Consider the following 27,552-nt stretch of genomic DNA (forward strand, 5'->3'; position numbering starts at 1 on the left):
TGGGCACTTTTACACTGTACTATACAGATTGCACAGGGGAGACCAGCATTTCTCAAATGGGGGGTCCTGACCCAAACAGGAGTTGCGGGGGGGGGGTCAAGTTATTTTAGGGGGGCAGGGTCATGGTACTGCTGCCCTTCAGAGCTGGGTGGCTGGAGAGCGGAGGCTGTTGGCCGAGCACCCAGCTCTGGAGGCAGGGCCCTGCCGGCTGCAGTGCAGGAGGCAGGGTGGCGAGACCATGCCAGCTGCCCAGCTCCGAAGGCAGCAGCGCAGAAGTAAGGGCGGCAGTACTTGCTACCCTCCCCCTTACAATAACCTTGCAACCCCCCCACCCCACCCCCAACTCCTTTTTGGGTCAGGACCCCTACAATGACAACAGTCTGAAAGTTCAGATTTAAATAGGGCAATCATGTAATTTACAATTTTTAAACTCCTACAACCCTGAAATTGACCAGAATGAACCCTGAATTTGTTAGGGCCCTAGTCATAATGAATGGCATTTTCAGAGCACTGCTCACCGGCCCCCTCTTCAGGCCACTCAAACACCATCATCATAATGAAGTCTCAGAAATGCTCTGACTTTTGGTGCTTTTTAAAGTCAGAAGCCAGGTCTGCCCTCCAGCTTGAGCTCACAGGCTTGCTTGACCTAGAGAGGAGAAGAGCATCCCCTTCTGAGACCAAACTGCCTTAGACCGGCAGCAACTGGGCCCATGAAACAGTTAGGGGTTGGAAAAGCTGGAGCTATGCAACACCTGGATTGCGCCCCAAGTTTGTGAAGGACAAATATAGCTATATTTCAAAATTCCACTTCCTTCCTTTGAGGCCCTCCTGCTGGTTGCCCACCAGCTAGTTCTCATTCTCAGGCTTCAGGGAAGCCTCAGGGCATTTCACAACTCCCCTCTGCGAGGGTGGGATGCAGCTAAATCTTATTTTATAGAGAAAGGAGCAACGCTGGCTTTTTTAGATAAGCCAAAAGCCTCTTCAAGGGCTGGAGCCTGTAGCTGCCCTTTGTAACTGGCACTCCTGAGTTACCCTGGGTTTAACCATTGCTTGAATGTTCCTTGATCATTCACCCGCACAGCAGCGTAGATTGCAGCAGTGCCAAAGGTCATTGCATCCCCAGGAAAGACCTCTGTGGCCATTACATTTCATGCTCGGCTCTAAGGCTTTAACTGCAAGGCCTTCCACGTGTTGTGGCCGAATCTCAGTGTCTCAAGAACAACCCAGTCACAGGAGCGGGGGGAGGGAGAAGGGACTGTGTCAGACTCGTCCTGGAGTCAGTGTCATGTGGCCCCCTTGCTGTTATAGCACGGAGGAAACTCTCATCTTCAGGAACTGCAGCTTGCTGGGGGGCAAGACCATTTGCTGCAGATGTTTCCTACCGCAGAAGAGCTGAATCAGGGTCTTGGGAAAGTCCTGCTTACAAGCATGCAAAGTGCTATGCAAATCTCCTCCCAGAAGTGTGGCAGGGGACTCGGCCAGGGAAGTGGTTTGCAACACTGAAAATCCATTCAGGTTTGTCCAGGGTAGCAGCTCTCAAGTCATCAAATCCCATCTCTATTTAGATCTCATCACTTGTTCCTGGTTTGCTGCTGCAGGCGATCAGCTCTCCACTCACACTGTGCAACAAGCAGCTTCCAGTCTGGAACTTCCCCACTGTCACACGCTTGATACTGAAACCTTCGAATTCTTTCAAAATAGTTTGTGTGCGCACAAGCAGTAATAAATCTGTGCTGCCATCCTCAAAGCATTCTGTACACAAGTGGCTGTAGCCTCACAACCTCATTACCCCCTTCTTATACAGATGGGGAAACTGAGTCACAGAGAGAAGTAACTTGCTCAAGTCCACGGCAAAGCTGAAAATAGAACCCAGGTCTCTGATACAAAGGGGATAGAATTCACTAGAGGCGAGTTCTATTCCCAGTGCTGGCACTGGCCTGCTAGGTGACGTTTGGCAAGTCACTTTGCCTCAGTTTCCCCCTCTGTAAAATTGTGATACTGACCTCCTGTGTAAGTCACTTTATTGTTAAGAGCCAGGGATCATGGCTACCATCGTAAAAACCACACACACACACAAAGCAGGGACACTGATTCCGACAGGACGTGGGGCAAAGCTGAAGAGATCTGGCTTGACACTTTCCTGCATTTCCTCCTCTAACACTACTTCTTTTTTTTTTTTTTAAATATTAGACTCCCTTTGTCTTATTTCAAAAAGAAAAACCCAACCAAAATGCAGCTGTAAAAAGCAGGGGTGGGGAAGGAAAACCAGGCATATCTAAAGGCCTGGATACACTAAGAGACCTTGGGGGTGCAACACCTAACTACCTAGCCACTCCGTGGAATCCACAAATCCTGGGTTAGGCTCCTGGGCTGCCCATTCAATACATGGGGAGAGAGGCCCTACCCCTGGGCTTAGAGTTATCAGGGAATCCTCCTCCTGCACCGGTCCTTTTGTGCAGAATCAGGAGTGCTCAGAGAGCACCACCTGTTAGTGTTCCCCTCTGGCACTAGTTTACTCCTGACACCATATCACGTGCACCTTGTACACGCTAGATTTCAGGGCTGCCTCTAGCAGGTCTGGCTTCTGCACCACATATGGACTGGCTACAGAGCTTCCTTCGTAGACAGATCACACCAGCCGTGTTCACTACAAGATCTTTGATGGATGGCCAAGTATGGCCGAGGTTAGCTTCAATAAGGGTTACTCACACAGTATCACCAAGTGGCTGAACCACAGAATACAGTCTAGCCTTCCATTACACCTCTCTGCACCTGCTCTGTGCTGGGAGGCAGGCACTGGGCAGGCATGCCCAGAGGTAGAAAATTTAGGATTCTAGAGAGATTTTTAGAGCAAAAGTTTAGGTGCCAAGTGAATTTAGGTGCCTACAAGGTTAGGCCACAGCTGAGCAGGGGTTTTGTGGACCTCCGCGGTGCCTAGACCTAGGAGCTAAGCTCTGAAGACCCTGTGTGGATCTAGGCAAAAATACCCTTTGGAAAACGGGACTGGACAGCCTGTGGCTTCTGCCAAGCCAGCTGCAAAGGTGAGTCCTCAGCACCCTCTATTGGGTGTTTGTCCAACAGGAGATGAACTGGCTCAGGAGGAGCCCAGTGGCATTCGGGGACGCTGCATCATTGGCCACAGTGAACAAGATGTTCCGAGTCAGAGGAAGCTTAGATGGTGAGAGTGTTGGCTGCCTTTTCACAGATGTAGGGGAAAAATTCGTAGCACGGGACATCATTCCAGTTAAGTGGCAGGGGTTGTTTGGTGGTCAGAGTCGCACAGTCCTCATTGTGATAGTTATCTGGCTGGGGAGAGAACCAAAATCTGGAGGGGAAAAAATAAATGGAACGGTCAGGATCTGCGTTTTAGAAACTAACGATGCAGATTTCTCTGCATCTCCGCTCTCCTTCCTGTGATGGGCCCTCCCCCCGGCTGCTGCACTCAAGGGAAAGTACGGCCCTGGCCCATCCTACAGCATCAGGGATGTATTGACTCAAGAGGCCTCTGTATGTTCGCACCCATGGGACTGCACAGACACTGCAGCCTGCCCCATGAGTGGGGATGTGCAGAGCCCATCTCAAACAGCTTCAGTTACAGGTGAGCAATCACAATTTTCTGGGTCCAGATCACATGGATTTAGGGTGGCTATCAGGAAAAGCTTTCGAACAACAAGGAGTGATAGTACTGGAGCAGGTGACTTAGGAATGTTGTGGAATCCCCCCCCCCCCACTGGAGGGGTGGGCAAACTACAGCCCGGGGGCCACATCCCGCCCTTCGGACGTTTTAATCCAGCCTTTGACCTCCCGCTGGGGAGTGGGGTCCGGGGCTTGCCCCGCTCCACATGTGCCGTGGCTCCACATGGCTCTCAGAAGCTGAGGCATGTCCCTGCTCTGGCTCCTACACATAGGGGCAGCCAGGGGGTTCTGCACATTGCCCCTGCTCCAAGTGCCGCCCCCGCAGCTGCCATTGGCCAGGAACCGCGGCCAATGGGAGCTGCAGGGGCAGCACCTGTGCACGGGGCAGCACGCAGAGCTGCTTGGCCACTGCCATGCCTCTGCATGGGAGCCGGAGCGGGGACATACTGCTGCTTCCGGGAGCTGCTTGAGGTAAGAGTCACCTGGAGCCTGCACCCCTGACCCCCTTCCGCATCCCAACTTCCAGCCCTGATCCCCCTCCCACCCTCTGAACCCCTCAGTCCCAGCCCAGAGCATCCTCCTGCACCCCCAACCCCTCATCCTCAGCCCCACCCCAGAGCCCCCCCCCAAGCTGGAGCCCCCATCCTTCCCACACACCCCAACCTGCTGCCCCAGCCCGGAGCTCCCTCCTGCACTTTGAACTCCTCATTTCTGGCACCATCCCAGAGCCTGCACCCACAGCCAGATCCCTCACCCCCCCCCCGCACCCTAACCCCCAATTTCGTGAGCATTCATGGTCCACCATAAAATTTCCATACCCAGTTGTGGCCCTCGGACCACAAAGTTTGCCCACCCCTGGGTTAGACAAACATCTGTCAGGAATGATCTAATTATACTTAATTCTGTTTCAGCATGTGGGGGGAGTGGGGGGCTGGAGAAAATGGACTAGCCGACTTCTTGACATCCCTTCCAGCCTTACATTTCTATAATCATATTCCTACTTCTTCCTCTTCACCAGGACTATTCCAGATTTACACCAACATAACTGAACAGAATCTGACCTGCAGCATCCTAAGAGATCAGGCTGAAATTCCCCACCCTGCTCCCTCATCAAAAGATAAAAGATGTCCAAAAAACACCCCCAAACCAAAACACACTACTGTTTGATTTTGGCCACATTTTATATTTTTTCAACAGAAAAACAAAAAAACAAACAAAGACCAAAACCAAAGTGAGCATCTTTAAATTCAAAATGGGCCAATTTTCATTTAAATTTTTTTTCACTCAATTTGCCATAAAAAAAAAAAATCAAATGAAAGAGTTTTGTTTGAAATTTTTAATGGAAGTGACTTTGGATTTTGCCGCTAGCCCTAGCGTCAACCCAGCCTGCGTTTGGCTCGGGAGCAAGCAGCTGTGTCCCGTTCTGGTGCCCACAACGCAGGAAGGAGGTTGATAAACTGGGGAAGGATCAGAGAATGAGGAAAGGATTAGAAAACCTGCCTTATCGTGGTAAGCGATAGACGGAGCTCCTAGAGTCTAACAAAGATACAGGCTGAGGGGTGACTTGGTCAGTCAATACGTACCGACATGGCCAACAAATATTTGATATTGGGCTCTTCAAAGTAGCAAGCAGAGGTAGAACACAATCAAATGGCAGGAGGCTGAAACTAAGTCAGTGCAGGCTGGAAATATGGCATACGTTTTATGAGCGAGGGTAATTAACCACTGGAACAATTGACCATGGGTCATGGTGGGTTCTCCTTCGCGGACCATTTTTAAAATCAGGATGGGACGTCTTTCTAAAAGATCTGCTCTTATTCAAACAGGAATTGTCCTGGGGCCAGTTATACAGGAGGTCAGACTAGATGATCTGGTGGGGGGCGAGGGCAGGAGGAAGAAAGGGGGACAGGTTATCCTGTTTGTGTAACGCTGACAGACCCCAGTCGTCAGCAGGTGGGATCGAACCTGGGGCTTCTGGAGCTTAGTGCATGAGCCAAAAGCCAACTGGCTGTAGAGCAGACTCATTTTCTCTCTCTCTCGAAGTGGTCTCGGTGCCACTAGATGGGACCGAACGCCACCCCCAGAAGGTGTGTGGGTGACATTTGTCCCCCTTCAGTGCGGCTGTTGAATCAATGCCTGCTCCCTCCTGCTCCGCTCTTAGAGAGCTGCTGTACGGCTATGTGGGGAAGACATTCAGCGAGTGTCCTTCAGCCAGAGAGAGCACTACGAAGGACCCTGCTGTATTACTTACTTCTCCATTTGGTTTAAGTCAGTGCCATCCACCCACTTCCAGGAGCCTTCTTGGGCCACATCCGTCAGGCCAATCCAATAATCCGCAAGGCTTTGCTGCTTGCTGAGAAAGTCCTGGAGAAGGTTACAGACAGCGCCGCATGAGGGATGCTTCAATGTTTCTACAAAAAAGCTCCACTCTGCTCTCAGCCACAAATCGCACCAGGCCACTGAACTGACAAAACAGGGCCCTTTCCCAAAAGCAGCAGGGGGAAGGGATCCCAGTTGGCCCTGTTCACTTGGGAGAGGAGGGGTCCTTCACTGTGGTACGTGAGCTCCCCACTTTTCATCCCCAGAGATTTTAGCCCTGTTTTAGTTAGTGGTTTGTTATGGGACACCAGGGATCATGGAAGTCAGAACTGGCTCCTCTATTGCAGTGGTTCTTAACCTGGTCACGGCCACCCTGCCCTTCCCATGTCTGTCAACGAGGGAAAGGGCACGATCTTGGGGGTTCCTGGTATGAACAAGGTCAAGACTTCCACCAGCAAAGTCCCCCAGTGGCCTCAGTTCTGAGGCCATTTTGCTGCTCAGCGCCTGGCCTGGTGCTCGAACGTGGCATCCCCCCACCTATCTCCCTGTGGGGCCTGAGCTGGTAGGCATTGTTAGAGGCCACCTCAGAGCGCTCCGATCGGAGGGGGCCCACAGAACAGTGCTGGAGGAGTCCAGCTTAGTCCCTTCCTTCAGCACTGGGGCCATGTGAAAAATTCAGCTAGAATTTGGGGCCCACAGGAAAAGCTCCTATTCCTTAGGCACACGCCCCGCCATTTGGGGCCATTCACTGCCTTCTGGAAGTGGGTCTGCAGTGTCTTGACCACTACCCATGCACAAGGCAGAATGGCCAACTAGCAAGCCAGGCATTCACCCCCTAGGCTGGAAGGAGATTGAGGCAAGAAGTGAGTCAACCCCTTGCCCCCCAGGGGCAGGGAACAATCCTGCAGCAGCTCTTACGCGCTATGCAGTAGCTAAGGAACACACAAGCCCTGTGCTAAGGGTCATGGGACAGCTCCGGTGGAAATGCCTTGGGCCAGGGCCATTGACGTGGGGGTCCTCAGCACTTCCCAGAGCATGGGCTTGCAAAAAGAGGCATTAAAAATAAATAAATAAATAAAAATCTACAGCCCTAGGAGGCTCCATGATAGTAAGTGGCTCACGTTACCTGCTCCTCCCGATCGGAAATGACCACTAGCTCGGCCTGTTCCCTCTGGCAGCTTCTCCTGCTGTCATTCCATGATAAAGTACTTGGAGAAAAGTAGTAACACCTCCCTTTGTTTGAAATCCATTGGTAGGGGCAGAAGGTACAGCTGATGTCTGAGGAGGGAGGAGAGGGAAACTGAGCACACCTTGGCTCAGAACAGGGGGCCGCGTAAGAACAACCAGCGCCTGGACTCGGCGCTTGTGCCCCTCCCGCCGGCTAGGCAGCTGCCATCTCCGCTCCGGACCTTTGCCCGAGGCAGCAGGAGAGAGCGGCCTTCGCAGCTGAAGCGGGCAGCAGCACATCTGTCCTTTTCTTGAGGCCCATCCGAACAGGTGGGGGTTCAGAGCTGAGACTAGGAACCTGGACTCCTGGGTTCTACTGCCAGCCCCGCCATCTTAAGAGTCACTTCCCTGCTCAGGGCTTTCCTTTCACCCTCTGTGAAACGGGGACAATGGCACCGTACTCACTGCGGGGCTCTGAGGTGTTGGAGGACGGGGACTCCAGGGCGCAGATCTTTGTGTGCAACGCCAACTGCAGTAACTGGGAGTATCTCCCTTCCGCTTGCTGCAGTTTGCTCTTGGCTTGCTTGGATTCCTCTAGAAGCTGCATGTTGCCAGCTAGGAGCCGGGAATCTAGCAGAGGGAGAAGACACCACGTCTGAATGGGGCAGCCCCTTCCCAAAGGCAGTCTACTTCAGCATCAGTCTCACCACTGATAATGAAAGCTAGGCCAATTGTGGCCTCAATCGATGGCCTCTCCTGGCCTTTAATCAGGAGGCTGCGCAGGTCTGAAAGGTCTGTGTGAACAGTGTGGGGACTCAGGCTGCCAGAGTGGACATTATGGGAGCTGCCTCCAAGCCCCAGCCGTCACACCGGCCATCTGGTTTTTCTGTTGCATTAAACTATTTTCTTTAGGTTGATCTAACTGACCCCTCCAGCCTTGGGGATTTGAGGTGCTCATCATGCTAGGCACGGATTGGCCACCCACACTAGAAGCCAGTCACACTTGAGGAGAGTCATTAGGGATGAAATTGTGGAGAGGGAGGGAGGTGGAGGAGATGCTAAGGGAAAAGGATGCATTTGCTGGAGGTTTAAGATCTCAAATCTAGGGCTCGGGGGCAGAGATCTTCCCGATGAAGTGAGCTGTAGCTCACGAAAGCTTATGCTCGAATAAATTTGTTAGTCTCTAAGGTGCCACAAGTCCTCCTGTTCTTTTTACGGATACAGACTAACATGGCTGCTACTCTGAAACCGAGGAAAGGAGGTTCACCTAGAATAGAGGGACCCCACTTTCCAAGTCAAAAAAGTGCTGTACAACTATTTCACTACCGACAAGTTGTTCCCACACGACCCGTGTTGAGTCACCGTTGCCAGCTTCTGACACAATAGCTTCCTGAGTACACTGCTCAGAGGCAAGGATGTCCTGCCATCCACTAGCTGACTGTTGGAAATGAGTTTATTATGAAATAGCGAACCAGAGGACTTAGGAGGAGTGTTTCAGGGAGGACCAGTGGGCTGAGGATCTCTGAGCGCACTTCAGCTGGGGAAAGCATTGTTCTCTCCATTTAACAGGGCAGGGGGAGAAAAAAACCCCAACCCTCGTCCTTTCATCAAAAGTACTTACACAGGATACTCAGGGAAATTAACACCACTAGGAATAGCACACAGAGAATCGCCACTGTTGCTAGCCAAGCCCACGGAGACGTCTTCTGGGCAGGGGGCTTTGATTCTGGGTGTACAGGGAGAAAGGAAAAAGAACAAACACACACTCACCACACTGGTGTGCATTTGGTACAGACCCTACGCAGTATCAGCAGCAGAAGGAAGAAAATCATAGGCCAGATCCTCAGCTTGCGCAACTCAGCACAGTTGCTCCAGCGGCATACGTTAATTTACACCAGCTGGTCCTTAGCATTCAGAAATAGCTACAGCATCCAGTGTCCTCGTGCAACCGGCTGTGCTTGGAGGCCCGAAGAGAACGTCTTATCTGAGCTTATTATTAGTGTTAGGTAGAGTCTAGAGACCCCCCCCCGAAGCCTTGGGGCCCATTGTGATCGGCACTTTACATGCACATTGTGAGAGGCAGTCTCTGGCCTGAAGAGCTTCCAATCTAAATAGCCAAAATAGGCAGAGGGTGGTGGGGGAAACTGAGGCAGAGAGAGGCAAAGGCACTTGCCTAAGATCATCCAGCAGGACAGTGGCAGTCCCGGGAATAGAGCCCAGTCTCTTGGGTCCCAATCCAACTGGGCCATGTCGTCTCTTTATGTAACATGTAACACATGGGGACGTTGATATTCCAAGCCCCTCACTGGGGCTCCCACCTGAGAAGCACCTGTCAGGGTCTTTCTGTGGCGGACTGTTACCTGCTTTCTTCACATCCGTTTGCTGCGATCTGGGAAGAAATTTCAGATCCGCGTAGGTGACCTCAGCTTCCGGATCCATCTTTCCTTTTCCCCACAGATCCGCGTTTCAGCTTCCTCCTCCTGTCAGACACCCGGCCGTGGCTAAGACCAAGCACCATGTATCCCTCCAGAGCAAACAGTGAACTTGAATCAAAGTAAGAGATGCAGTTAAAGAGCTGGGGTTGGTTATTGAATAAAAAGATTGGCCACGTAAATGACTGCGACCTCCAGGCTAACGGGCACTGCTTGGGCCAGGAAGGGTTTTCTGAGTCTGGGAGTGATGGGAACAGGCCAGCTGGTGGACCCAGCTGGTGGACCGGTGCATGTGTAAGACAACAGGAGAAACAAAGTTAGCTGAACCCCCTAATTGCTCATCCTGGAACATCCAGATTTGTTAGTAAAAAAGCCAGCAAACATCAGAGAACTTGATTTAACAACACCACCACCTCTTAACTAGCGCTTTCCCTCAGTCGATCTCAAAACACTTCACAAAAGGAGGCCAGAGACACAGCCTCCATTTTACAGATGCGGAAACTGAGGCATAGAAAGGGGAAGTGACTTGCCCCAGGTCACCCAGCAGGCCAGTGGAAGAGCAAGGAATGTGTCTCAGAAAACCTGGGTTCTAATCTAGTGATCTAGCCTCAAGGCCATACTGCTTTCCCTAAGACTAATGGGAGGCCAAGTGACCCGGTACATAGGGAACTAGACAAGGACTTGGTAGACCCGAGTTCTGTCCTGGCTCTGACCTGCTGTGGGACCTGGGCCAAGTCACTATGCCATTCCATGCCTCAGTTTCCCCATCTGAAAAACAGGCAGAATAATATTTGCCTACTTTGTAAAATGCTTTGAGATCTCCGGATAAAGAATGCCAGACAAGGACTAGGTAGTATTTCCATGATCAAAAAACAGACCAGAGAAGAAATATTACAGCAAGAATCCCAAATTGCTGCCCCCATGACGGGGCAGGAAAAAAACAAGCCAACCCACAAACCCCCTGCAAAGAAGACACACAGGTTTAATTCTGCACTCTGCACTTCCCCGTAGATCTGAGGAGGGTGGGAATGGGCAGTCCCGAAGGAGGAACAGAAGACCTCCAAATAAAACCAAGGAGGACAATGGCTCCCCTCTTTCTTGAGGGCCCCTAGCAGGCGCCGGTCCGCGGAGTTGCCACCCAGCCACTGACAACCGAAATCTTGCATGTGGCAGCTCTGCCTCGGCAGTGGAACAGGCCGCTGGAGAAGGAACCCTTCTGAGACCAGCGTCACCATCATCGTGGCACCACCGTTAGTAACTGGCTGGCATAATTCCCCCCCGCCCCCTTTTTAAGACGGTATTTCTGGAGTCAGTTGATCTCAAGTCCTGTCACATGACAGGGACATTTAGTCTGATGACTGGAGCCAGAAAATAAAGTGTTGGCTTCTTGCCAGCACACCCCAGCCTTAGGTCCTTATTCCACATGGCAAATCCTGCCATCGGATGGTCACTGCTAACTTCGGCTGGACAGGAAGCAGTGAGTTAGCCAGAGAGAGGCGTAGCCCATCTACCTGGACACTCTGTTAATACAAGACACAGGAAGTAGCTGTTCTGCGCCACTCAGCACCAGCCAGGCCTCAGCTGTGTCCAGCTTTGGGCACTGCACTTCAAGAAAGATGTGAACGAATTGGACACGGTTTCTGGAGGAGAGCAACAAGAACAAGAAAAGCTTTAGCAAACCTGGACTCTGAGGAATGGTTGAAAGAAATGGACCCATTTAGTCTACAGCAGTGTCTCTCAACCTTTCTGATACCAGGGACCTGCTTGGTAGCCTTCCTAAACTGTGTCAGCGAGATCTCAGGGACCGGTGCCAGTCCACGGGCAGGCCATTGAGAAACACTGGACTAGAGAAGAGACGGCTGGGGTGGAGGGACCACATGATAACACAGTCTTCAAATATGGACAAGGTTGATATCAAAGAGGACAGTGATCAGTTGTTCTCCATGTCTACTGAGGGTTGGAGGAGAAGGAATCAACTTAACTTGCAGCAAGGGAGATTTAGGTTGATAACAGGAAAAACTATCTAGCAGGAGAGCCAAGCCCTGGAACAGGTTATCTAGGGAGGTGGTGGAATCCCCATCTCCGGAGGTTTCAAAGAACAGGTTGGACAAACACCTGTCAGGGAGAGTTTAGGTTGACTTGGTCCTGCCTCAGAACAGGGGGCTGGACTAGATGGCCTCACGAGGTCCCTTCCAGCCCGGCATTTTGAGGATCACGAAATAGCCTGTGTCTGCCAGGGCGGGAGGCAGTTCAGTGATTAAATCATTCAAGGCAAGGAAGGAAGGAAGGAGGGAGAACTTTAACTGTCAGTTTCCCTCAGCCCCAGAAACCCCCTGCCACCCAGGCTCAGCCAAGCATGGAAGTTTCAGTGACAATGGGTCACGTTGTGGGTTCCTCGTGCACCGTCTCCACAGCTGCAGCGAGGAGAATTCCTCCTGTAGACCTCTATTACTAGCTAAATAATAAATATATACCTACATTCTTAAAATATAGGCCTTTACAGGCAGGCCTGGATATCTATATCCTAACACCTCTTTCAGGAGAGACCTGTCAGGCTGGTTTGTACAGGCCCTTACCGAGGGAAAGCCATCACATTTCCGACTCTTGGAAAAGTGAAATCTTTCTTTGCCCAAATCCCATCTTGGAGCTGGCTTGGTTGGAAGGTTTCACCTCAGTTTTGTACATTTTCTTCAGGGGGAACTAAAACGTGGTGCTTCCCCACCCCCACGTGTCCTGTGAAGTCATGTGGCATGGGAGCATCTCAGACACAATGCCTCTCAATCCTGTTCTGCAGCACCCCACTCTGCTCTTCCAGCCCTGGGCACCCCATGTATGTACAGCTCAGCCCAGGAACCTCAGGCCTGCTCTGTAAGAGCCCCTGCTCATCCAGCCCCCCCATACAGTTCTGCCAATGCACTTCAGACCTGAGTTGCAGCCCTCTGCTATTCTAGCCTTGACACCTCTCCAACAGGACCTAAGTCCTGACCCACAATGCCCCCAGCTATCATCCCCTCGACCCACAGAGCTTACATGAAATACCGCCCCAGGCTTGATCAATTTTGCTCATGGGAAGCTGTAGCAGTCTGGGTCCCCCTCCTAACATGGTTCGAATGGAGAGGTGCTACCAGGGAAAAGTTGGGATACCAGGGGCCAGAGCTGCTGCAGGGCTATATGGCTTGTGTGCACATGGCCATGGCATCACACTGATCCTGGGGCCTCCACCAGGGGTGGGGGTACACACAGGCTGTGGGATACTGCTATGTTCATGGCATACTTACAGAAAAGTTCAATACATAACTACTCTTGCTGCATGGTTGCAACATAACACTACTTTATTTCTTAGAACACGGCACCATTACAGACAAGAACCCCAAAACAGAGAGAGAGACAAAGCAGGCTGTTCCCTAAAACAGAGAGGCATAACGCACCCCACTTTACTAGCCTGGCTGTCTGCAGACTGACTGCTGTTAGCCCAGAACACATGCTTCCCTACAGAACCCCCTAAGCTGCAAGCAGGACCAGGAAAGCCCTCTGAAATTTAAAGTGACAGCCTACAATTTTAAAACAGTTTTCAATGCACCTCAGGGACAAATCCCCCTGACAGCTTAAGGTGACGGAATCTGTTTCTTCATGAGGAGTCCTCGGTCACTGTTTTTTAACACAGGAAGGGGCAATTTGGGCCATGGGTTTTTATCTCAAGCCTTAGTGGCAACGCTGTGGATCATCACTCCTGGGTCCTGCCCTGAGCCACATGAAAATACCAGCATGGCCAATCCTTTCCATTATGTTGCCAGGGTGAGCATTAGGCAGGTAGTAAACAGTGCAGGCTGGGCTTTACCTTCACCCTCCTCAGATCTAGGGGGAAGTGAAGAGTGCAGAATTAAACTTGTCTCTTCTTCGCAGGGTGTTTATGGGTTTATTTTTTTCCTGCCTTGAAGTGACACCCAGCTGGGGATCCTTATGCTGACAGCTAGCTAGGGTCTCATGACCCCGTCTCCACCAAGCAGTCAGTAAGACTCTACGTCGGCAATGGCAATCCCCCCCAGACAGCGCTTCCTGACAATAGTTACAACGGGAGGAAGCATCTATTCATTCAACAGCATTAGGAGAACGGTTATAAACATGGACCATTGAAAGCCGGGGCATTAGTATTTAGGTCCCATCAACAAGCTGAACTCAGACTCCATATCTGCCCCTCCCACCCACAATCCAGCTTCACCCTCAAGCTGGGTAAGTCATGCATCCATCGCCCAGCCTAATTCAGATCCATTACTGCTGTGGTCCAATCCCCACACCCACCGTGGCCCACAGACCTCCCTCCCATCCCAAATGTACAACAGTGCCATCTTTCTTAGCTGCCAGAAGCTACCACAGAATCAACTCAGCTTTAAAACTCCCCAGCCGAAGGGAGTAAATCTACAAAAGGGTTTAAAAGAGGGAACGACTTGGGGGGAGGAGGGGGAAGGGAGGGGCAAGGGGGTGGATGGTTTGGTGGAGGTAGCCTTGTCTAGTGGTTAGCGCAGAGGACTGGGAAGCAGGACTCCTGGGTTCTATTCCCAGCTCTGTTAGAGAGGTGTGTGTGTGTGAGAAAACAGGACTCCTGGGTTCAATTCCCAGCTCTGTTAGAGAGAGAGAGGTGTGTGTGTGTGTGTGTGTGTGTGTGTGTGAAAACAGGACTCCTGGGTTCAATTCCCAGCTCTGTTAGAGAGGTGTGTGTGTGTGAAAACAGGACTCCTGGGTTCTATTCCAGCTCTGGGAGCCATGGGTTACAGCAGGGGTCGGCAACCTTTCAGAAGCGGCGTGCCAAGTCTTCATCTATTCACTTTAATTTAAGGTTTCGCGGGCCAGTGACACATTTTAACGTTTTTTAGACGGTCTCTCTCTCTAAGTCTATACATTATATAACTAAACTATTGTCGTATGTAAAGTAAACAAGGTTTTCAAAATGTTTAAGAAGCTTCATTTAAAATTAAATTAAAATACTGATCTTACGCCGCCGGCCCGCTCAGCCCGCTGCCAACCTGGGGTTCCGTTCACCTAGGCCGGCAGCGGGCTGAGCGGAGCCAACGACCGGGACCCCAGACCGGCAGTGGGCTGAGTGGCTCAGCCCACTGCCGGTCTGGGGGTCCATCCGCCGGCTCCTGCCAGCCAGGGTCCTGGCTGTCAGCCCCACTCAGCCCGCTGCCGGTCTGGGATCTCAGCCCTGCCCACATAGAGTGGGTACCTACCTTCTCCCTGGTTCTAGCCCATTCTCTTCCTCTCTCTCTGCACTGAGCTGGGGGTGAAGGAGCAGGCTGGGGGTTGGGGTGCAGGGGCTGGCCAGGAGCTAGAATGAGGGAGGGGGCTCAGGGTTGGGGCAGGAGGTTTGGGTGTGGAGTGCTTACCTGGGCAGCTCCCATTTGGTGCGAGGGGTCCAGGTAGGAATGGGGAGGGGGGGTGCAGGAGCTTCCGTTTGGTGCTCACGGTGGGGGTGAGAATGTGGGGGGTGCAAGAGTCAGGGCATCGGGTGTGGGGGGCCTGGGTATGTGTGGAGGTGCAGGAGTCAGGGCAGGGGGCTAGGGGTGTGTGAGGAGGGTGCAGGAGTTGGCATGGGGGGCTGGGTATGTGTGGGGGGTGCTGGAGTCAAGGCTGGGGTCGTGGGGGGTGCAGGGGTCAAGGCAGAGGGCTGGGAGTGTGTGAAGAGGGTGCAGAAGTCAGGGCAGAGGGCGTGTGAGGGGGGTGCAGGGGTCAGGGCAGAGGGCTGGGGTTGTGGGCTAGGGTTGTGGGGGTGCTCCCAGCCCCCTGTCCAGAGCAGCTCACAGCAGGGGGCTGGAGGGGCTATGCCCTGATTCCACCCCCCTTCCCCAAGGCCCTGCCCCACCTCTTCTCCGCCTCCTCCCTGGAGCAGCAAGCGCAATTGCGGCTCCGCTTCTCCCCCTTCCCTGGCAAGGGCCATCAGCTGATCAGGGGCAGGGAGGGCGAGGAGGAGGGGCAGGACCCCAGCAGGCTGGGGGAAGAGGTGGGGGAGTGGGGACCTTGCCTGCCCTGCAGCAGCCGCTGGCAGGACCAAGCTTCTTCACCCTGCCCCCGCCGGGGGGTAGAGAAGAGCGGGCCAGGGAGGGCAGGGTTTTTAATGGCTCGCTGCTGCCTGCCGGGGCCCTGGCCTGGGTTCGGCAGCGGGCGCGGAGCGGGGCCGGCGGCTGGGGCCTGCCAGGCCACAGCCTGCCATTAAAAATTGGCTCGCGTGCGGCCTTTGACAGGCCTGCCATAGGTTGCCGACCCCTGGGTTAGAGCTTGTTATTCTGGCTGGTTCTGCAACCCTGTGTGACCCAGTCCACTTCCAGCCTTGGATGTGCTCAGCCCCAAATCCCCAGCATGAAGATCCCTCTCCTTTGGCAGAGCTCGAACCAAGACCTACCTGGCTTGGACTCAGCTCTACCTTTTAACTGTGGCTAAAATGCAGACAACAGTCAGCCCCTCCTGGGGAAGAGTCCTTCTCCCCATGCCCAGCGAACCCCAGCACTTACTTGGCAGTAGCGTTCTCCTGTCTTCTGCTGTTGTACGAGCCGTGCAGAGCGAGTACTCAGCAGGGCTCTCTTCTCTCCTCGGTCAGAGGAACACCATGGGGCTGCGGCTGGCTCTTGACAAGGGCAGGCCGGTCACCCCAGCATGTGTCCTCCTGCTCATTGAGCTGTGTCCAAAGCACTGCGGGGAAGACGTTGAAGACAGGAGTTCTTGTTTTTTCAGCAGCACGGTTCCTCTTTTTGGAGGCAGAAGGTGAACAGCTGATGTGGAAAAGCCCTTGAGTAACAAGCTCTGTCAGACAGCCCCAAACAAGCGCCGAGGCCCCAGAGACCGAGAGGAGAGAGCCAGGGTCACGCAGCTGGTCCATCCACCACCAGTCCCATCAGACCAGTGCGGATGGTTCCCCTGTGGTCCGTTCCCCCCCCGGCTCCCTTGTTCCACAGCCCCCCGGAGCTCGGCACATGGAACATTTTCCTGAAGCGCAGCCTCTGTGTTCCCGGTCCAAATGTCAGTGCCTCACTCCCAGTTCTAGCCCCTTCTATTGCTCCAGCTCTGATCTGTTCTGGTCCTGGCGTCCGACAGACAGTTCACACGCCCGGCCCCAGCAGGTGATTACAGCTACTTAGCTCATTTTGTTCTTTTTCTATTAATACACTGTCAAAAGCGAGCAGGCGGACAAATGCACTTGTGTGGCGCCTGGGGAATCATAGAATCATAGAATCTCAGGGTTGGAAGGGACCTCAGGAGGTCATCTAGTCCAACCCCCTGCTTGAAGCAGGACCAATCCCCAATTTTTGCCCCAGATCCCTAAATGGCCCCCTCAAGGATTGAACTCACAACCCTGGGTTTAGCAGGCCAATGCTCAAACCACTGAGCTGTCCCTCCCCCCAACAGAGCTCGCTGACTGGGAATTCCCCTGGCATAGGGATGGGGAAGTCCAGTCTGGCATACAGCGAGCCTGGCTGGCATACAGGCAATAGGGTGCCCCTGGCATGGAGGTATTATCAAGGAAAGAGGGCCTGGTGGAATTTAGAGCAACCTAGGGGCTGCTCTGACATGCTGGGAGATCAGCCTGGGGCAGAGGATCCAGAGAGCACATTTGTGCCATGTGATTGACACAGGTCAGACTGGGCCCACAATCGGGATTGGGGTTGTGTTTTTTGTTTTTCCCCACCCCCTTTCGGTATGGATTCCATCCCAGGGTTTCCCTCCAGCCATCTGCGCCGCCCAGGACAGGAAAAGGCACCTGGTTCCCATATCTTCACTCCCTGCCCATTAGTTCACACCTTCCCCAGCTGAATGCCAACCCCCCCAGGCAGGGAACTGGTCAAAGCAGGGAACTTCCTGTGACAACAGCATCATCTCAGCTCTAGGAGCTGCACGCAGGCCTGACCTTTGTAGATTTGGGTAGAAACCAGCTGCACCCAGGTTTTATTTAGGTGGGAGGAGACCCTGCTGGAGCTATCAGAGCAGAGTCAGCTCCACTCCCCTGCTTACACAGCTAGAGCACATTCCCTGCAGTTTATAGCTTGCCTTTAACAGACGGATAGCTGCCTGCCCCTTTCCAGACAGTTCACGTGCCAGAACCGTGCTCCCACCGGCCCAGGCAAGTGCAAAGGAAGTAGCCTTAGAACTTGGGGTCCTGATTCTGGCTACCAGCCCCTTTCTAGCCTGCCCAAAGGGCAAGAGGCAGCATTTCAGCAGCTGATCTAAATTAGTAATTTTATTATAGCAGGGGATGCAAAAGGACCCCCCAGAAAGTTCTCTGTCCCAGCAGAGTCATGGACAGGGCTCACCAACTTTTCCCTGTCTTGAGCTCAGGGTCCATAACATGCCTACAAAGGGAGAGTTAACTCCGCAATTCACCCACTCCCCCTCTCCCATAAGATACCTGATGAACTCCATTAAAAGCCCTGAGCAGAGCATGGCTCAGCTCCCAGGCACACCTGCTAGGAAGCCAAAGGCCTCTCCTCAGGCTGGAGCGCCGCCCGATTTCCTGCAGGAGTCTCATGCAGAGCAGGGGAAGCTGTTTAAACTGAGAACGCATTTCACCTGGATGCTCGTTTGCCTCCTCTTAGCAGCCAGGGCAGCCCCCAAAGCTCTGCTGTGTGGTTTCCTGGGTGGCTCTGGCTTCTATTATAAGCTAGTGGTCTAGGGGATTCTCTCTCTGTATTGTTAGTTTGTGCGCTGGGGGGAGGGAAAGGAAATAACTTAGGGGTCTCCACAATGTAGCAGAAGGAGCTGGTGGGCTCTTAGTGCATCTTCACCTGGTGAGACAGGTAAGTAGCTGGTGTTTGCACCCGCTTTCTCCTGCTCTTGGGCCCAGCCCTTTCCTAGAGCCCATCATATGCTTCTTGGGGAGTAGTGTTGATCCTCGCTGGGGGGAGAGAGGGGATATGTACTGTGGGCTCCCAATTACACTCTCCTTATACTGCTGAACTGGTAATGAAAGAAGTGCTGGGGCTCAAGCAATTGTTTTACATTCATAACTGATGTGCCAAGCCCAGAGGTACTTGGGCTATGAACTCCCAAGCCCAGAGCTGTGGGGGCGTAGCCCTGTTGCTAATTAAGCACTGTCTCATTCAGTAAGAGGCATTGGAGATGCTTGTGACTGTTCTCTGTATTTCTTATACCTTGCTAGATGAAGCACCATGTCGTCCCATGGTTCCTTGGTGGCCCTGGGGCTTGGTTCCCAGCCCAGGTGTAGCACCCCCATGCAAGTGCAAACGACCCCCTTTTCTACTCTGCACTTCCTTCCACACAAGGGCCAGCCTCTCCCCCCACTCAGCCAGGAAGACTTCTTTGAGAACTTTGATGGGTATGTGTCGTCTATCTATTTATTGTGGGGCTGCCCCTCCCTGATAACTAGGGCATTATCTCCAGGAATACCTACAGATTCCTAGTCGTGCAGGCAGTATGATGCATCTCCTAGAGGAACCCGCTCTAGGAGAGAGAAGGGAGTTCAGGGCTCCCTTCAATTCTCTGTCTCTGCTGAGACTGCAAACAGAAGGGGCAACTGGTGCCCAATGACAGCTGCTGGGGGTTAGACCGAGACCCCAACTCACTTTATGTGCGCCTCCAAAAGGGCCGTTGATCTTCTCCGTGTCTGTTGGCTGCTGATCTGGACTCGAGCTAGCGCTCCAGAGTTGAAACTTCCCCTCTAACCTAGCGCCAACAGGCTGGAGTCGGCTAGTTCCCGGCAGGCTTGGCTCTGCAGTGTCCTGCCACGTGGGTAGCCCTTTACCCCAAGGCACAGCGGGTGTATAATGCTCCCATGCTGAGTTATTACTGGTTTGCGTAGCAATAACACCTTGAGACCATTGGGGGCCTCCTGGGTGCTGGGTACTGTCCAAATGCACGGTGAGATGGCCTCCGGCCTGAAGCGCCAACTGTCTAAATGGATGAGAGAGAGAGGTGCATAGAGGGTACTTGCCTTTGATCCCACAGCAGATCAGAGACAGAGCTGGGCAAGGGGGACTTGACCCCCTATGACTTTTAACCTGTGGCTAAAATCCATACTCTTCTCTCCCGGCTCTCGCTTGGCTTTCTCACGCAAGCAGGGAGCTACCCGCCCAGTGCAGGCTGGGGATCTCTTTTTAACGGGACCCACTTCCCTGCACTAGGCCCGAGAGAGGCCACTATGTTTGCAACTTGGAAGCTCTCAGTGGAGCCGATTCTCTGTGGGCCTCTGGTCCCCCCCCTATTGTATGTCTGCTGGCCAGATGCATGGAAACGTGGGAGAATCCTGGGAGTGGGGAAGGGAGTTGGTATCAAATAGGAGAAACGTCTTCCCAGCTTCTCCCTTAAAGAGCCTCGCCCCACCTTCCCCCAAGGTGTCTCTGCCGGGGAGTTAGATAAAAGCAAAGAAATGGGAGACTGGAAGGGACATCAACAGGTCATCTATTCCAGTCCCCTGCACTTGAGGCAGGACTGAATCTAGGACAACTCTCCCATCGCTAATTAAGGGGCTCTCCTGTTCCCAAGGGTTCTCTTCCTACTACTGCAGCAGAGATTCCTCCCCACCCCCCCGGCCCCCCAGTGTTTCAGGGTGAGCACTGTAACGTGGGAATGAGATCCAGGCCTTATCTCATTCCCCACTCTTTCAAAGTGACCCAGCTTCAGGAGATGGTGGGGGCAAGAGGGGGAGTTAATCAGGAAACAGGCTCCCTTCCACAATCCCGAGAAGAGCTAGACTGACCCAGCACGTTGTCCCTCCCAAATGTACCATACCTGGACTTCCTTCCTTTATCACTGTAATGTTTTGGCACCACGTGACTATCTTGCTCGCATGGGTATAATTAGTGGGCAGCAACAGAATCGGGGTGAGAACAGGCCTTATGGGTCATACACTGAGTATTTGCACCGCAGCTGGCAAGCAGCATTTCTTTCAAGAGCTAAATGCTCAAATGTCTGGTTAAGCAAAGCTTAATGCTATTTGCAATAGCACCATCTGCTTGCATCCTAATGTTGCAGTCATTCCAGAGACTGTTCCGTACCCTCTTGAAACAAATCCTGGATATCTCTTGATCCCCTGTCTAGGGTGTTTGAACGGCCTTCCCCCAGGTGAGCACCTTGACAGCCAATCTGCACAAGCAGTAATAATAATTGGAACAGAGCCCTGGTCTCCGGTGTCCCAGTTCTGTTCCTCTAGCTACTGCACCATGCTCTCTTCCTCAGCCTTGTAGCCCAAATAGGTAGGGACTCGTGGGTATCTTTCCATGCCCAGCCAATATTGGTACTTCCAATCCAGAGCTGCACTCCTGGTCTCTAACCCAGCCACCTCCCTCTCCTGAGTGATGCTGACCCAGTCTGCAATGCAGGTCACTTCCAGGAACAGCAGTGGGGAAAGTGCTGTGTTTACCTGCACTGAGGGCTGGAAGCTCCTCTGGGATTTCCTTGTATTGATGAATCCTTAAAGGCGTTGCCTCAATTGCAGCCACACTGGGGTACCTGGGTGTTTGTCTGTAAGTGGGTACCCAGCTAGTGACTGGTGCCCACTGTAAGTGATCCAGGCCTGGTGCAATTTCCTAAGGTGTGTGCAGACCCAGCTCAAGGCCTGTGTGCTTGTTTATCCCAGCTGCAAGTGCAGTTAACCTTGGGCGGGATCCTGGCTGTCTTGCTTGTAGGAGCTTCTATGACCTGAATGACATTTTTGGGGCTGACTCGTTCGAGTGCGACTCCTCGGTGCCCGACTCCCATCTGATCCAGAGGATTGTGTCTCAAGTGGAGTTCTACTTGTCTGATGAGAACCTGGCCAAGGATGCCTTCCTCCTGAAGCACGTTCAGAAGAACAAATTGGGCTTTGTCAGCATCAAACTGCTGACATCTTTCAAGAAGGTGGGTGGTTCTCTCTTGCCGCTAACGTCCTGGTACACGTGACTAGAGCAGTGTTTCTCAAATGCGGCCACTGTGGCTGCATGCGGCCACCAGGGGCTTTTCTTGCGGCCACAGCCTCCTGGGCTGTGATTGCCCTTCCAAAGTAGGGACTCCTCTTTCTCTCCCCCCCCCCACCCCAGCCCCCTGTTGCTCCTGGATGCCCCTGTTGCTCCTTGGTGTTGGTTGCTGGGGCCACCATCAGGGGTTGGGCCCTGCCACCCTCTGGAGTCACCTGGGGCACAGCGCTGGAGGAGCAGGCAACCAGTGAGTCCCCAACCTTCCCAGGGGTGGTGGGGCAGCCAGCTCTGGCTGTGGGGCTTTGGTCTCCAGTCCCGGGCACTGGCTTTGTGGTGGCAGGCCCCAGGTCTGGCCCGTTGGCTTCGGCCTCCATCCTCTGGCCTTCTCCTCCAGCTGCAGGACTTCTGTGCAGCCTCGCTCTGTTATCAGTTGTGCTTCACCCCAGAGGTGGCTGCATTTCAGAGGTAGACAGAAGTGGGCGGTTTGTAAAATCCTTTAGGATCTTTCAGGATGAAAAGTGCTCGATGTAGATATTAAGATTTTAACTGTTTGTTTGGTGCACATTTTCTAAAAATAGGGGCCTCGAATTAGGCTCTTAAATTGTGTGATAGGCTCTGGAAAAGAAAAGCAGTCTAATTTTCAGAAGTGCTGGGAAAGAAGCAACATTCATTGGCTGCTCCTGGAGGTAGTGATTGCCCAGCACTGGTAGAAATGGGGCCCTTTACTTGGGAGACTAACCTTAGGTTCCTATTTTGAGACATCTTGGCCTAAACAGACACATCAGCGGCCTTTTATGGAATTCTACATATTCAAGCTCTGACTCATGTTTAGCTGTTCTTGGCTTGTGGGAGAATATTGCGTGCGCTCTGACAGTACGTGATCATTCTGCTCGAACACACAAAGGCCTATCCAAACTGCTTCAGATTTGGTCAAACCATCCTCTGCTGGCCACAGACTGGACATGCTTCACTTGAAGCAGGAAGGACCTTGCTTTTTAAGGGTGAAGTGGTACATCCTGCTGGAAAGTGAGTCTTCACCTTAGCCATACCAAGTCTGCTGTCTGTCCATATTCAAACCAAGCAAAGGCACCTAACAGAGTGATTACCCATTGGTGGAGGCGAGGGGAATCTACCAAGGGAAGTGTTGGGCTCTTCATAGCCTTCAAATGAAAACTGGGTAAATTTCTGGAAGACGAGGTTTACCCAAACACATTACTGGGTTCAGTACAGGTGTAGCTGGATGGAAGTTTCTGAGCTGTGTTACGCAAGAGGTTGGACTCCATGATCTAATGGTCCCGTCTGGCCATACCATCTATGAAACCTCTTCTCCCTTCCTCCCCTTGAAAATAAGTGGGAACCAAGGTTCCCAAACTGTGCTCTGCAGACAGCTGAGCTCTTCTCATTTTCGGCTGGTGGGGGGAGCCCAAGTGCTAGCCTGGACTTCTGTGAAAGCAGCTGAGGGCAAAGAGGAGAAGCTTCTTTCCTAGGGGTCACTGTGCCATAATAGGGAAAGGAGACAGATGGGCTTTGGAACCTGAGGACAGCAGTAGGAGAAGGGAACAAGGAAAGCAGAGGAACGGGAGCGGGTGGGGGGAGGAGGAGGACATAATGGTATTAAGAGACCAATCAAAATACATCAACCCGGCACATGTCAGCATCAGGTGGCGTTTCCCCAGAGATGTAACCCGACAACCTGTGGGAGGTTGGGGCAATCCTCTCTTGGGCGATGCATGCTATGGAAAAGTTAGGAGAGCACCCAAGGCTGAATATTTTGTAGCTGGGAAGTGTTCTTCCCCCCGGCCCCACCAACACGGCCTGTTTCCATTACTGGTGTAACCGAAGGGATTTGCCAGCTTCCCAATAGGAGTGGTGGCAAACTAGTTTTAAGATGAAGCTTGATTGAACTTATGGGATTCTATGATGGGGTTGCCTGCAATGGCAGGGGACTGGCCTCAGTGACCCAAGAGACTCCTTTCGGTAACTCTCTGGGGTCTCCGGCCCTGTTCTGTGGAGCAGCGTGCGCTTGTAGGCCTCTGTCTGAATAACCGAGGGCCAGGCAGCACACTGGACAGCGTCCATGCACGTTCCTCCCACGCAACGCGCTTCAGCTCAGAGCGGGAAGCTCCCCTCCAGCAGGGAGAGGTGAGGAGTTGCTCTCCACAGAGCTTTTGGATCAGGGCAATTTCCAGAAGCTCCCACCAGAGCAACATTTTTATTCATATCTTCCCCTGGCGCTTCCCTCCTGGATCTCTTCCATACGCAACTTTCCCACTGCCTGTCTTCTCGGAACTGGGAGTGAAATCCTGCCCAGGGCTGGGATGGGGATAAAGGAGGTGGGAACATCATTCTGACTGGCTGCTTGGGGGGGATGAAAGAAACCGGGAGCATGTGGGGAACTGTGCCCCCTTTTCATGTCCGCATATGGACAGTACCAGAGCTCCTGGTGCATGGGGGCAGAGGGTTCTGTGCAGGTACATCCCAAGAGTAGGGAGAGTCTTTGATATCCTCATGGCAGGAGAATATTGTTTCCCTTCTCTCTTGCTAACAGGTGAAATACCTAACCCGAGACTGGAGGATCACTCTCTATGCCCTGCAGTTCTCGGAGCTGCTGGAGGTGAACGAAGAAGGGACTAAAGTGAGAAGGAAAATCCCCATCCCGGAGTCTCTCCTGAGCATCCCACCAAGCAAGCTGCTCCTTGCCTGGAACCTCCTACCCCAGGAACAGGGAATGTCGCCACCGCTCCAGAAGAGCTTCATTGAGACCATCACTAAAATGTTCAGCCCCTTCGGCGCCATCGCCTCTATTCGCATCTTGAGGCCAGGCAAGAAGCTGCCTGCTGACGTGAAGAAGTATTCCTCCCGCTACCCTGAGCTCCTGACCAAGTGCTGTGCCCTGGTGGAGTATGAAAACCTAGAGAGTGCTAGGAAGGCTTATGAGGAGCTGAACCATGGCCAGGGCTCCCCCGGCAGAGAGAGCATCAAGGTGGTCCGTCTCTCTGGGAAGGGCTCCAAAAAGAAGAGCGGGGATGACGTAGAAGAGGTGGAGCTGGTGGACCAGCTGGCCAGGAAGCAGCAGGCATCGGAGAGGCTGGCCTATGCCACGGGAGATTCTTTCTTCTGCAGCTCTTCGGAGTCTGACAGCACGCCGGCTTCCCCTCCCGTCCTGATGCAGAAGTATCTCTCCACTCCAGCGTGGTCCGCCTGCAGCCTGGGCGTGAGCTTCAAACCCTCCTTCTTCAGCAGCCCTCACGCCAGCCCTCTTCTCTCCAATAAAAGCCTGGCTCACCCCCACTGCCCTTCACCGCTGGCTGCCGAGCTGGGCAATGGTGGCTCCTCCAGCCCAGACACGAGTCCCGAGTTCCGAAGATTTTCCGATTCCTGCTGGGACAGCGGGATTGGCTCTGGCAGCTCATGGGTCCAGCGGCGACGGGTGGCCGCCCATAGCCAGTCTCTGGAAACCAGAGCTCTACCCTGCTGCTCTCTGGAGTTAAGAAAGATGCCAGATCCCTTTGGCCTTCGACCTGGGGTGATGCGCCTGCCCCGTGGTCCAGATGGCACCAAAGGCTTCTACAACAGCATCGGGAGAGGAAAGCTGGTCCTAAGACACTAGAGTGTCTCGTTGTGGTTCTTTTTTGTTTTTGTTTTTTTTTGTTCTTCTCTCAAGTAAATTAACCTCTTTCCAGGGTCACTGGGATATCTGCTAACGACATAAGCGCTGCCCTGCAGGAAGCTGGAGTCTGAAGTATTAGAAACTTAGGGGTTAAGAGGGATGTTCAATGAATAGTCGGCTTGGGAGGTGAGATGCTGAGGAAGAGGATGTACCAAACCACCACCAATTCTCTCTCGCTGTAGTGGCCACTTCTGTCCATGTGCTGTCTAGTATCTAGACTTTCTAAGCTGAGCCATGCTGCTGAGATTTTATTGTAGCTAAGGGTTTTATTCCACTAACTCCCAAGCTATCCGCCACCAAATAGTTACATGTATATCTCAGCCTGCACCTATCCCTAGCAAGATTCAGGGGCATACTCCTCTTTCTGATCCAGTAATGTAGCCTTCAGTTCTCTGAGCAGTGTCACCTGGGGTGAGTTTGTACCCTTTCAGAACCAGGCTTTCAGGAGGTGGTACTCTGTAACAGCACTGCTGGGCAGCAGACGATGTAAATAGGTTGTTTCTAAATGGAGCATTATCTGTGTTGACATGAGAGGTGATGCAGGTGGAATGTTAAATAAAGAGAGTTGAAGTATTCCAGGCACCTGTTGTACCATTTGAACCGTTGCTTTCTCCTTGCACATCTTTCCTGGGTGATCTGCAGGCTGCAAAAATATCTCCCTCTTTTTGAAAACGTTCCGATTTCAAAATGAGTTTCCTAGCAAAGGGATGCTCATTTCATCCTGTACCTAGGCTGTTTCACTGCTTCCTGCCAGGGATTAAATTAAAGTCCTCCTCTCCCCAAGGAATAGACATTTATTCCACAGACTCAGAGAATCTTCACTAGTGGTATGGGTTCTATGACACAATTAGTGGGCCTGCCTCTAGAGGATGGAATCAAGACACTGTTTCATTCCTGTATCCATCCCTGGCAAGGTAATTTTGGGGTGAGAGTCCCTTCCCCACCCATATAGACTTTTGTCTCCAAAGCAGCTTGTTTTGTTGGCTCAATAAAAGGGTGTCATGTTCTCTTCCCTAGAACCCACATGGTTGTAGACACGACTTCTGTGTCTGCTCTGAATACTGGTCTTGGTAAAACTTTAAATAGGAGATCTGCAAAGGAAAAAAAGATGGGGGAGGGATGTATGGGGGGTTGGGCTCCTTGATGGGGATGGATAAGTACTTAATTATCTACCTTCCAGGACTCTAGTAAGGTTGAAATCATTAGTTTTGCAATCAAGGGTTCTGCATCGTTTTACAAAGTGCTTTCTATGGGCTAGTCAACACTTAAAACTTAACTTGCCTGAGCTACATTGCTCAGTGGTATAACAAATTCACGCCCCAGAGTACTGTATGCCCGGGTGTAGGGGCGGCCAGGCCCCCAGAAGAATTCTTCTGTCAATCTAGCTCCTGCCACTCAGGGGGGGGGGTGGATTTCCTACATTAGTAGAAGAACCTCTTCCATTGCAGAAGGAAGCGTCTACCCTCTGGTGCTTCAGCATCATAGTGTAGATAGAACGTATGCACAAAGGACAACTGTGCAAATAACCACGTGATTTCCCCATGGAGTCCTAATGCGGGTGCTTAATGTAATGGCATCTCCGGCTGGGATCATCAGTGGGGATCAAACCAGGTCATCTGGAGCATGAGCCTCCACTACTTAACCAAAGAGGAAAAGTCCATTAACTCAGTGGTTTTCAACCTTTCCAGACTACTGTACCCCTTTGTCTGGCATAGCCCAAGTTTTACCTCACTTAAAAATCATGGGCACTGGAACAATGTGTATTCTGGGGGAGCTGAGAGCCAAACTATAAACCCTCTATATGATGGAAACCACTTCAAGCCAGGGGGTGCTGCTGCACCCCCTCAACCCTGAGTTCTAGCATCTCTGAATGATAGTGTCACCTCCTGACTCAGAGTGAGGCCCCAGGCTGCTCAAACACCGAGAGAAACAGTCCCTGCCCTACCGAGTTTACAGTCCAAAGAAGACAGGCAAAGGAAATATTAGTAAAATGGAGCCTAGGCTGGAACACATACAACTGTGTTTACAAACTCACCCTATGAGTGCAGAAGCCAGGGTGCACGGCACACATGCAATTGCTATTGAAATAATTATTGGATTTTTTTTTTGTTTATCAAAAACCTGGTAAATTATAAACAGGTGTTTGGGGGAACCAGAACTGCAGCTGTTTCAAAGCCTGCAACTTGGAAACAACTTCCCACTTTCAACACAGTTTGTGAATTAATGTTGTGAGCAGCCCGACTACAAACATGACAGTAATGGGACTCTATGTATCTGATGCATATCATACAAAGGTACCTATTTAAGGGGCAGCTGTAGGAGAGCTGGAGAGGGGTAAAGAAGCAGAGGCCATCTGAAATGCAATGTTGGGAACAGGGTTGAAAACAAGTGATTTTATTGTATTATACAGTTTTATCTGGCATTATAAGGC

The 27,552-nt window shown here is 52.3% G+C and overlaps 2 protein-coding genes across 3 annotated transcripts; one reads left to right on the plus strand and one right to left on the minus strand.

Moving 5' to 3' along the window:
• Positions 1-370: 370 nt before the first annotated feature.
• On the minus strand, positions 371-16,239 carry LOC140903077 (CD209 antigen-like protein C). Of its 2 annotated transcripts, XM_073323793.1 has the most exons (7): positions 16,061-16,239; positions 9,483-9,665; positions 8,744-8,848; positions 7,588-7,752; positions 7,082-7,233; positions 5,888-6,000; positions 371-3,325 (listed from the first exon to the last, which is right to left on the minus strand). In XM_073323793.1, exons 2-7 carry the CDS (start codon positions 9,559-9,561, stop codon positions 3,172-3,174), a joined length of 768 nt encoding a protein of 255 aa, XP_073179894.1. In that variant the 5' UTR covers positions 9,562-9,665; positions 16,061-16,239; the 3' UTR covers positions 371-3,171. The 2 variants fall into 2 exon arrangements, with proteins under 2 accessions (XP_073179894.1, XP_073179895.1); XM_073323794.1 differs by lacking the exon at positions 8,744-8,848.
• A 2,464-nt stretch (positions 16,240-18,703) lies between these two features.
• LOC140903251 (la-related protein 6-like) lies at positions 18,704-25,679 on the plus strand. The gene is made up of 3 exons (XM_073324228.1): positions 18,704-18,876; positions 21,185-21,395; positions 24,000-25,679. Exons 1-3 carry the CDS (start codon positions 18,710-18,712, stop codon positions 25,059-25,061), a joined length of 1,440 nt encoding a protein of 479 aa, XP_073180329.1. The 5' UTR covers positions 18,704-18,709; the 3' UTR covers positions 25,062-25,679.
• The last annotated feature ends 1,873 nt before the right edge of the window (positions 25,680-27,552 follow it).

Source organism: Lepidochelys kempii, chromosome 25 (assembly GCF_965140265.1).
Source record: "Lepidochelys kempii isolate rLepKem1 chromosome 25, rLepKem1.hap2, whole genome shotgun sequence".
Taxonomy (NCBI): Eukaryota; Metazoa; Chordata; order Testudines; family Cheloniidae; genus Lepidochelys; species Lepidochelys kempii.